Raw genomic sequence first — 11,556 nt, forward strand, 5'->3', positions numbered from 1 at the left:
GGCTTTTTTCACACATCTAAGCGTGGTGCCCTCTGCAAGTTCTTGGTCCATATTGACCTTCAGGCCAGCTGGAGCCCTAATGATTTTTCATTCAGAAAATTTTCTCCCCTGCCTCCCATGAACTTTCTTCTCTCAGTGTCTGTGCTTTTTACTCTGTAATTGGGGTGGGGAAGGGTATTTTTTTAAAAAAAAGTCTGTAACAGTCAGTGCTCAGAGCACGTGTTGTTCCTTAAGCCCAGGCACCTCTGCGTACCAGAGATGTTTCCATAGCTATGCACTATAGCTCCTAAATGGGGCTTATGGCAGCAATACTACCAGTTCTCTGTTGGAGCTAGTCTGCTCAAGACTTTTGTCAGACCATGACGACTTCTACCTGAAACTGTAACCGACTTTGTGTCTTAAACTTAAATGGCATGAAAAGAAGTTCTATAACGGGGTGGCCAACCTGTGGCTCCGGAGCCACGTGCGGCTATTCAGAAGTTAATATGCAGCTCTCTGTATAGGCACCAACTCCGGGGCTGAAGCTACAGGTGCCAACTTTCAAATGTGCCAGCGGGTGCTCACTGCTCAACCTCTGGCTCTGACACAGGCCCTGGCCCCACTCCACCCCTTCCTTCCCCCTTTCCTGAGCCTGCTGGGCCCTTGCTCCTCCCCCTCCCTCCACCCTGAGCCTCCTGCACACCACGAAACAGCTGATTGGGAGGTGCAGGGTGAGAGGGGGAGGCACAGATTGGCAGGGCTGCCGGTGGGCAGGAGGTGCTGGGGGAGGGGGAGAGCTGATGGGGGGCTGCTGACATATTACTGTGGCTCTTTGGCAATGTACATTGGTAAATTCTGGCTCCTTCTCAGGTTCAGGTTGGCCACCCCTGTTCTATAAGTTGCAGTCCAGTGTAACACTATACTCTATATAGGAGCCAAATGAAAAAGAATTTACACGTAAAGCTATTCCATCAAAACCAAACTTAAACTGAAACGATGACAGTTTCATTTAGAAATATGCATTCTGTATTAAATGTCATGGTTTAATATGGCTGAGACGTAAAATCTCCAGAGATTTAAGACAGTTTAGCTACATGTAATAATTCATATGAAGTGTGCAATTTATAGGCATTTTACAGGAATAAGTATAGTTTACAGGTCATGTGATTAAGGGGAGGCAAAATCTTGGCTCATTTAAGGGCCTGACCTGGAAATTCAGGGAAAAGTCGCCTATTGACATTGTGCATGACCAGTGTGCATACATGTGTCTTTGCTTGCACAGCTTTAGGGCTTGATCGAGTCACTTCTGTTTCTTCAAACTCTTCACCTAAGATACTATTTTCTTGTTTCTCCAACACTACTTCAAGACTTGATGCAATAATCTGGTAAAACTTTGTTCAATTTTTTCTCTTTTCCATACCTTTCCTACCCTAAAAAACTCAAACTATGTTAGTGGGAGTAAAAGTTTAAGGACAGGAACTTCTGGGTTCTTCACCACCACCTCAACTTTTTAAGGTTCTTGAAGAGAATCATCCGAATCTGGAAGTCCAATTTGTACCTCAGGAAGGTCTTCAGGACTGGCTCCCATCTTGTATATTGGAAATTAATATATTCTAAATGCATACATTTAACTGCTTTTCAAAGAATCAGTTTCCTGCATAATTATTTTTCCATTTCCATACAAGTGGATGTATATACTCTGACAAGTTAAATATTTGGGTTGGTTTCTTAGCATATATCTTTACGGTATTTTATTCATGGCTGGTTTCTAAAAGCTAATAGTTTTACAATTGCATGCATGGCCTATTTAATTTTGCAGACACTCCTTCAAACTTCATCAGAGATGGATACCAGAACTGCCAACTATTGCAAGGACTCAGAAATTGAACTGAAACAAAGAAAAGGGAAAACTGAGAAGTTACTTGAGCAACTGAAGACAATTAAGGAACAGCTGGCACCTTGTGGTGTTGCTAATCTTGCACTAGAAGAAGAAAACTATAGACTTTGTAACCAATTAAAAGCCTCAGAACAAGATATAAAGGTATCTAATCTGATATGTTAATCAATTTAAATCAGCAGACATGCAAAACCACCTGTAAACGACGCAGAGAAATTTCACAGGGTACTTTAAACTGAGGTTTTTTTAAAAAAAAACTAAGAAAATAAGAGACTAGATAATTAATATAAAACTGTGCTATACATGCCACTGGCCCAGACTACTTAACTTTTTTGTAGCTGTTTCATTATCCAAAAATAAATTAAAGCGGTCTTATGTAGAATGTGAAGAGTTGACGCTGTGGCTACAGGTTAGATTTACAATAGTGTATATGAATATAAATCAACTGAGAGCATTTCAAATGTGTTTAAATATATTTAAAATATTATGCCTAACTGTGTGAAGGCTGTAAGGCTACATGTGGTCATACAGTCTCTGTGTGTTAGACTAGGGATTGGCACAGAACTCGGAACCAAAATTAAAGAATTAAATGTCCTTTATTTCAAAGAATAATTCAGAAAGGTCCTATTGGATCAGGACTGAACTGGGAAACTAGATAATCACATGGGTGATCCATCAGTTCATACACTTTTAGTAGAAATGACTAGGTACTTGACTATAGTGAAGAAATGAAGATATCTGGTACATCTGCAAGAATCTTAAATGAGTGTGGGACAATTGGGTAGCTGATAGCTTATAATCAGTTGTCAGATGCACTTGTTTTCTAAAGTTTTGAGCACGCCGGAATATTTCGAAAAATGTCATGCTGACAGCCCTGGAGACTGCAGAATGAGATGACATTTTATTTCCTTGGCCTCTAATACAGCTGACAAGCCCGCCAAATGTAGTTATAATTGCTAGGATAACGTCTAACAACTGGATATTTTTCTTAAGATTATGAAAACAACAATCCAAAAGCTGGAAAATGCAGTAAATGAAGCAGGAAAAAATGTCAAGGAGAAGGAAGAGAGAATAGCCATGTTACAAACAGAGATTAAAATGAAAGCTGCTGCAAGTGAACATAACCAACTTCAGGCTAAATTAAATGAGACAGAGAAGTGTCTGAGAAATGCGTTAACAGAGAAACAGACTTTCAAGGTATGTTCCATTGTAAAACTTCAGTTGTTTAAGCAAAATGTCACTCCTATTTCCCACTTGAGAGCTGGGAGGAAATCTGAGAAGGTTCTTGAAGGCCAACATGTGCAAGCCAATCTGTTGCACTATGTGGTATTGAAGTGATGCATTCTTTTCCTGTGGTTTAGCCCGTATCCTCAGACATTCTTGGTGCAGCAGCGAGTGACCAAGCTTGGAACCCAAGTTATAGTGCATGGGGAATTTTGCACCACTGTGCATGTGCAGAATTTGTCCCCCACAGATTTATTTGCTTCTCCACAGAAAAATGACTTTCTGATGGGAAGCAAATGGAAGCCACAAGAGCGGTCATGCAGCCCTCCCCAGCAGTATGTTTCAGGTGTCAGGGCAGCCGGCAAAGAGGAGGCAGACTGGAGAAGACCTAGTTGGTGGCTCCTACCCTGCGCCGGGCTCAGCAGCTAGGCTGGGCTGGGGAGGATGGGACTTCACCTGCACAGCACCCCCAGATTTCTTCCCTGGCTGCAGGAAGTTCTGCACACTCTCTCTCCACTCCTGCTTCCTGCACTCATTGCTCCTCAGCTGCAATGGGAGGGATCCTTGTACAGGGAGCTGCTTCCCCTTCCGCCCATCCCCTGTCATCCAAACCCCCTCATACCTAGACCTTCCCGTGGAGCTGCCCCTCCCCCCCTTGCACTCAGAACCTCTCCTGAGGAGCCCCACTCCCCCTGCAGCTGGACCACCCCAACAAGCCACCCACACTCCAATCCCCCTGCTGAGCTCTGTCCCCCTCCCCCTGCTGAGCCCTAACCACCTTCTCCTGGACCCCGTGAAGAGTCCCATTACCATTGCACCCAGAACCCCCCAACAAGCCCCTGCGCATCCAGATCCTTTCCACACTCAGACCCCACTGAGCCACCTGCACCCAGATTGCCCCACACAGAACCCTCTCAACCCATATCTGGATCCCCCCACACTAAGTCCCTCCACACTTGGATCCTGTCTTGCTGAGCCTGCCTGCCCAGATCTGATGCACCTGGCATGGAGGGGCAGAGCCCTGGGAAGGGTTGGGTGCAGCCTCACCTCTGAGTCCCGGGGGGGAGCTGCACAGTGATCTCCCATCTCTGTGCAGCCAGTGGCCTGTGCTTCCCAATGCCAGGCTGGAGCCTCCACATTTATTTGACAAATAAAATTTGCAGAATTTTAAAATATTGTGCGCCTAATATTAATTTTTTTGGCACAAGATGCCTCAGGAGTAAAGTTATATCATTAGAATAAGAGTATTGCCTCTGCAAGATGGTATTTAAATATCCCTAATTAACTTTAAGAGATCTAACTTTCTTATCACTAGATCTCCTCTTTTCTCCCAACCAACATATTAGGCAAAATTAGATAAAGGTGCCACGTTATATAAAGAAGAAATTGATCATCTCAAAACTCAGTTGGTGAAAGCTGACATGGAAAGAATGAAACAATCCACAATTTTTGAACAGAAGTAAGTTTTAGTTTTTTACTGTATTATGCATCCTGTAATTTTCCAGTTCTTTTTTTGGAAAGCATAAGATCTGATGTTTAAAAGTAGTTTTTTATACAGGTTGTTTCAAACATCCTACCTAGACACTTCACATATCTCCCAGGAATAGGTAAAAACTGCACTGAAAATACAAACCTTATTGGATATTTGGTGCTCAAGCATGGTTTTGAAGAGAGCTCTGAGTGCCTTTAATCTACCCAGAAACTAGAGAGCCATTTTGTCTTAGGGGCTGTGTAAATTAAATATTTTTGTGTGTCCTTGGTGAAGAGTTCTAGTTTCTTAGCTCTGATATGTTTTGCTATTTTATCAGTATATTTGGATCCTGTTGCTGTTCGATTTCTCATTTGGAGAAGAACAGACAAATTAAAACTGCAAAATGTTGCAGAATTACACAATAGCAAACTGCTAAAATAGTGGCTTCCTCTTTTTCCTTATGCAGAATTGCTACTACAAAAGCTCTTGCAGAACACAAGGAGGAACAGTTAAGAAAATTAAAAGAAGAACTGAGAAGAGCACAGCAAGAACAAGATGTTACTGGTAAATAAAAAATACATACAAGGGATTTTTTTCGCAATACCTATATAAACAAAACAGAATTGAGGCTGTTGGTTGTACACAGAGCACTAGATAGGAAAATGTTAGTCTATGGTCCACAATTGGTTAAAGGAGGGACAGGACTTTCTTTGGGACATATGGTAGGTGAGGTGTAGTGAGACAATAAGTGGGGTGTGAAGAGCTAACTCTGGAAATCACAGTAGTTTAGTGCTTAAAGTTCTTCTGGGTGTGACTGCAGCAGTGACGAGGTATGAAAGTGCAGACCTTTAATTTGTTTTTTGCTTGTCATATCTAAAGGACGTGTCTGGCTATTTCTGTAATTGGCCCCACACTTTCATCAAACACTCCTGGACAGAGTGGTACACAGTTCGTGGCAAGTTTGTATAGCTTTTGCAAAACTGGAAGCAAAAGGAAATCCTCACTATATCAAGATGTGAGACAGTGGGGCTAGTAGATAGAGCACTGGGCTGTGACTTGAAAGACCTGGATTCTGTTTCTGGCTCTGTTCACTGGGTTACTTTGAGCAAATCACTTCCTCTCGCTAGGCCTCAACTTCCCCACCTGTAAAAGGGAAATAACAATTCTTTCCTCTTTTTGTAAAGTGCTGTAAGATCTACAATTGAATGATTCTATGAGCTAGGTATTATGGTTATCTCTTCTAATCATAACTGAGATAATATTACTGTATTTTGGATTTGTCAGTTAAATTTATTAGATCATCTGATTTACTAGAGAACCATTTGAATTTTATACTAGGTAACTGACAGTCTGTGTGAATTCCTGTATAGAAAGGTTGAAGCTGTTGTAACTGTATTTGTAAACTGTACAGTGAACACTTAATCCCAAAAGGGAATTTTAATATAATTTTCTAGTCATAGAACAGTACTTTATGAAGGTCAACTTTACTTGATATTTGTATTGTCCAAGATATAGCAAATAATAGCTTCTAATATATATTCAAATAATTTTTTCTCCAGTAATATCAGGAAAAGATGTTCCTCAGGAATCACATACACCCCTGACTTGTGGTGGCGGCAGTGGGATTGTGCAGAGCACACACATGCTCATTTTAAAATCTGAACAAGCTAAATTACAGAAAGAAAACCTGCAGTTGAAGAAAAACAATGACCTTCTAGTAAGGTAAGTTTTTAAAAAGCTGATCATCAGAGTCTAGAATGTCAGTTTCTGATTTAACTGCATACATTACTATACTGGCTGTTTGATTTATAATCTAATGCGGTAAGAGTTCATATTTCTGGGGAGAATCCTAGAAATGAGAAATTTTGAAAGATCCATTTGTTTGATGAACTTTCTTCTCTTTGTGGCTGGGGACTTGTGCCTTTCACCAGGGCTGGTTCCAGGCACCAGCCCAGCAAGCAGCTGCTTGGGGCAGCCAGTGGTGAGGGTCGGCATGTCTGCGTCTTCGGTGGCAATTCGGAGCAAAGGACCAGCTGCCGAATTGCCGCCGAAGACTGAAGCGGCGGCGGTAGAGCTGCAGATCACGATGGGGGGGGGGGTTGTTTGTTTGTTTTTTTTCCTTTTTGCTGCTTGGGATGGCAAAAACCCTGGAGCCGGCCCTGCCTTTCACACATCAGCAGTTTGAATCCAGACACCACCAGTGGTGACATTTTATCATTCAGTCTCTTCCTTACACCTTAGGAAAGGAGCTGGCTTCTCTTCTTAATATAAACTTGCTCACATGAGTTGGCATTAATTGGTTGTCTGTTCAGCAGTTTTGCAGCAGAAGGTTGAATGGGTATGGAGACTTAACTGCGTTGATTCTAGAGATTGTCCCTTGAAGTCAGGATCGAGACACATTGATATGGCAGTGTGAGGGAACTTGCATTGTCATGCTTCCAGTAGTTTACACTTTATCATTTTCTCCTTTTAAGCAATGAACTTCAGTTGAAAGAAGAACTAACCAAATGGAAAGAGAGAGCACTAAAAATGAGAGCAGAATCCTGTAGAGACACCACTCGGGAGAAGATACAGAGGTCTCCAAGGAAGACCACACCTCGTTCAGTTAAAGAGCAAATGCCTTCTCCCTCCAAGGAAGTTTCTTCACGAGAAATTCTGCCTCTGGATTCACCAAACACCCTACCTCTGACTTGTCCAAATTTCTTTGATAATTCAAGCTTAGGCACACTTACGGGTGCGTAATGCAATACTGTTTCTGTTAGGAACACCTATTCAGTAGAACGTTAAAGGGTTGGCTAGCCAGACCTGTGAAAGATCTAGTGTAGGTACACCCTACAGTTAATTCATATGTACTGGGGGGCTTGAATACCTCAACTGGGTGAGTATTCGAAAGATCGGGCTAGCTTTTATTGCTGTATAAACTGAACTTAGTGATTAGTAGTAAGGATGGACAAATGACATATTGTGCAATTTTACAGTGGATATATTGGGTTCGGGGGGATAGTATTTTTTATTTACATTATTTATGTAATTTTAGTTCAGAAAGGTTTGGAAGGGGTGAATTCTAGACCTGGTTGGGATTTTTTTGGATTAAACAGTTCTTTGTTGTAAACTGCTAGTTCGTTGAGATAGAAGAACCTCAATTTCCCATATCATGGGTAGGTCCCTAACAACTGGAATATTGGCTACTCTAGAGTAGGTGGCTCTCTTGTTTTTTGCCAGAAGGTTTAAAAGGGCTGTATTTCATCCCAATCTAGAACAAAACCGGGGGCCACAACCTCAAAACTTTGCACAAAATGGCATCCTTGTCTTTTGGCCAGCCCAAGAGAATTCTCCAGCATTGGCCCTCCACCCATGCAGAGAGCTATGAGCTAGTTTCACCCACGTGACTCTAGAGGCAGCATTTAAGGAAATTTCTGTCTCCAAGGCCTAACCTTTAGTTTCAAGAGCAAGTTTTGCACCCAAGCCACTAGTCTCTCCATCTCCAGTTGCAAAGATGGCAGTCTGGGCAATGTCTCCTTTCCCATTACCCCTACCCTGCTTTGCTCTTTTTCTTTCCTACCTGTCTCCACAAACCTTGGCCTGCAAATAATGGCTTCTCTGCTCTTCTCCACCCAGCCACCTTTTGTGGGGGAAGCCTTTACTGGTGGCTTGCATTACATCTTAACAGCACCACTGCAGCCACTATTAGCTCTTTGAAAAACCATCAATACTCCCCAGCAGTGTGGTGAAGCACTAGGTCACTGGAGTAAGTTTTGACATTGTCACCACTGTTCAGTGAGTGTAATCTAACTTGTTGCTGCCGCTTCTGCCAGCAAATATCCTAATGTCTGAGGTCCCCACACAATTCCATGTCCCAGCCCAAATGCTAAGATCAAAGCAGCACCTTGTCTAGACTAGGATTTAAAGGTAGTGGTTGGATCATGTAGTCTAGCTGTCTTTTGAACACCTTCTAAAAGTCTAGGCAAGACAAAGCAATTGTACTTTAGCGTGTGCTAAACTGGGAAAGTTACAAGTCTGTTTTCTCTCTTACTTAGACATGCGACCTGCAGGAACAGAGTGTATAGAAGATCGCTTTAAGCACTGGTTTGGAGCATCAGAAAAAGATAAAGCACCTGACTGCACAACCCAGTAAAGGTGCCCGTTATTGTTCACTGTCCTTGCTAGTGGATAAAGTCAGAGATTGCATATAGAGAAGACCTGTGCTACAGAAGTAGCTGGTATGTTTTAATTCTAGCCAGTGGGAAGAAGCTTTCTTGGAGCAGGAACTAAGCAAGTAACTGGAAAAGCTGGAATACAAAAATGTGACAGTAGTGTTGCCTGCATCCAGCTGATGGTGTCATTGTAGCAGTTCTGCATTGCTCCTCTTGTGATGGCAAAGATAACAAAGCCAGCCAGCTGAAGAGAAAATGAAAACTGGAATGGATCACAAATCAGAGAATCTCTACTGTGAAACTTATCAATGTTAAACTTTCCCCTCTCACTCCTAAGACAACCCTCCCAAGGGCAATCGATTTAATCTTGGAAGTCCATAAGGAAAGTGGAGAGAACTTTTTCTGCTACTCTTTTTCTAGTGTTCAGTGTTATTTCAAGTTTTATATGTTGACTTTTCTAAGATGGGGAATAATATTCTCATTCAACTTCTTTTAACCAGTTTATATATAATAATCTATTTATGAGCTCACAATCAAGGCTGTGTTTTAAAAAAGTCTCTACTTCATATCTGCAGTGCACAGTTGATTCTGGTCTGAGTAATTTTAACTTTTGTCAATAAAGATTGTTATATGCATATAGGCAGTCAAACTAGAATTGGTCATTGTACTACTGCCATTTCTTCTTGTTGTGTCATTGGGGGACGTGGCAGGAGGCTCCTGCCTACTGGTCACAGCTGAGTGATGGGGGTCTCGCCTAGCAGCAAGTAAGGGGTTCATATACTCTATCACACGGCCTCCCCTCAGGTTCTGCTGTGGGGCTTTATCAGGCAAATCCTCCCTCTCCCTCCCCGAAAAGAAATTGGCCTTCTTAACGTTTTTCCCAGCCCAGTGAAGGATTTCAGAACTATAGGGCTGTAGCAAGACATACCATCTCATATGCCATGGGTTGTCTTTCATGGTGTTCAGCCAGCGAACCAGGGCATGGTCACCAGTTTGAAGGAGTTCCCCCACAGATAATAGCTCAGCACATCCACAGCCCATGTCACCAGGAGGACTTCCTTTTTTATGAGTGAGTAGGACGTCTCTTGTGGAAACAATTTCCTGCTGAGATATACTGTGGGGTGCTCCTCCCCGTCAATGTTCTGGGACAACACTGCACTCGGGTCAAGTCCAGATGGGTGAGTGCGGGTTCCTGGCTCAGCCTCACCTTCACTTCCTGGAAGACGATTTCACAGGCTGCTGACCACGGGACCTTCTAGCGCTGTTCTTCACCAGGTCAGTTAGGGGCATTGTGATCATGGCAAACGCTGGGAAGAATAGTCAGTAGTACTCTGCGAAGCCAAACCTGGTGCACTTGCTGCTTGGTCGTGGAAACAATGCACTTTGCCTGGGCTTGTCCTTTGTCGACATGGGGCCTTTGTTTTCCTTCTCCCACGCGGTAGCCCACATATGTCACCTCCTGCTGCCCCAGATGGCATTTGGCTGGGTTCGCCATCAACTCTGCCACCTTCAATGTCTACAATTCAGCCGTGACATGCTTAAGATGGTCTTCCCAGTCCTGGCTGTAAATGATGTAGTCTATGTATGTAGCAGGTGGCTGTAGTACCCGGTCTGTTAGGCGCTGGAAAGTTGCACTGTCCCATGTAGGCTGAAGGGCATCGTTATAAATTGCTACAGCCTCCAGGGTGTGAAGAAGGCAGTCTTCTTCCAGGCTTTGTTTGTCGGAGGGATCTGGCAGTAGCCCTTGGTTTGCTGTACGGTGGAGAGGTAATTGGCAGACCCCCACCGGCCAAGCAGCTCATTGACCCATGTTTTTGCCCATTTAAAAAAATACAGGCAACCTTTTATTTTGAGAAACTCCAGCAACCCCATGCTTTGGAGCAAGGAGTTGAAATTTGGTAGAGGTGGTCTATGTATCAGAGATGTGCCTTTTGCCATCCATATGAAAATCTGCCCAAATTTGACCAAGTTAAGGGTCTGAAAAACTGCAGTTTGCATGTGTTCCGTAGAGACGTGCTAGGGCTTCACAACTTAGTTTTCCCAAAGATTTCATGTACTGTGTATGTTGTAGCCTGGGGCTGAGCAGGACTCCCCCTGCATTTGGAGTTCTGGGCCATGCTGGGTCCAGCACTGAGCAGGGAGCCTCTCCTTTGCTTTCAGTACTCCCTCCCCCTTCTGGGCTCAGGCAGCATGGAGGAGAAAGCCACCTGAATCGAATGCAGAGGGGGCAAGGGTGGAATCTGCATGGGCAGGGTGAGTAGAGTGTGACAAGGAGCCTGGAGAGGAACAGACTGAGATAGGCAATGGGTGACGGGGACAGGCTGGGCAAGTTGACTGGGGATTAGGGGGCCAGCCAGAGTGCAGGAGGAAGAGAACTGGAATTGGACATGGACCCCAAAAGAGATCCAGGAGTTAGTGGGGATGTGAATTTTGGGGTGACTTGAGGGAATCAAGTGGGCAGAGAGGAAAGAGCTTGGCTGAGGAGCTGGGAATAGTCGGGCAAGGATACTGTCGGAGTATGGGGGATGAGATTTGGATTGGCTGGCAAGGACACTAGGGACGAGCTGGGGAGTAAGGTTGGAAACAACAGAGTGAGATGAAGGGGGGAAGACAATGCAAGGAGTCTGGGACTGGGATGAGAAGCCTGAAGAATGGAGACTGGGACTGGCTCAGTGAGGAGAATGAGACTGGGACAGGGAGCCAGGACAGGGGCAAAAGAATCTCCCCTCCAGAGGCTGGAATGGAACCCACATGCTTGAGTCTTGCAGTTCCTCTGCTTCCATAAATGGCTGTGAAACCCTCTGGTAAAGTGTCTCATCCCCTCTAGGGCT

The 11,556-nt window shown here is 43.8% G+C and overlaps 1 protein-coding gene across 3 annotated transcripts in view; it reads left to right on the top strand.

Annotated features, from left to right (window-relative positions):
• The window catches only part of CENPE (centromere protein E), a 77,594-nt gene extending 68,214 nt beyond the window's left edge, over nucleotides 1-9,380 (top strand). For 2 of the 3 annotated variants that reach the window (XM_039541789.1, XM_039541788.1), the window contains 7 exons: nucleotides 1,799-2,020; nucleotides 2,870-3,073; nucleotides 4,447-4,559; nucleotides 5,038-5,135; nucleotides 6,131-6,293; nucleotides 7,046-7,305; nucleotides 8,609-9,380. In XM_039541789.1, the coding sequence (XP_039397723.1) occupies nucleotides 1,799-2,020; nucleotides 2,870-3,073; nucleotides 4,447-4,559; nucleotides 5,038-5,135; nucleotides 6,131-6,293; nucleotides 7,046-7,305; nucleotides 8,609-8,706 (1,158 nt within the window). In that variant the 3' untranslated portion in view covers nucleotides 8,707-9,380. Of the gene's footprint in view, nucleotides 1-1,798; nucleotides 2,021-2,869; nucleotides 3,074-4,446; nucleotides 4,560-5,037; nucleotides 5,136-6,130; nucleotides 6,298-7,045; nucleotides 7,306-8,608 lie in introns of those variants that run through there. The other variant, XM_039541790.1, reaches the window with a different exon arrangement.
• The last annotated feature ends 2,176 nt before the right edge of the window (nucleotides 9,381-11,556 follow it).

Source organism: Mauremys reevesii, linkage group 5 (genome assembly GCF_016161935.1).
Source record: "Mauremys reevesii isolate NIE-2019 linkage group 5, ASM1616193v1, whole genome shotgun sequence".
NCBI classification, from domain to species: Eukaryota; Metazoa; Chordata; order Testudines; family Geoemydidae; genus Mauremys; species Mauremys reevesii.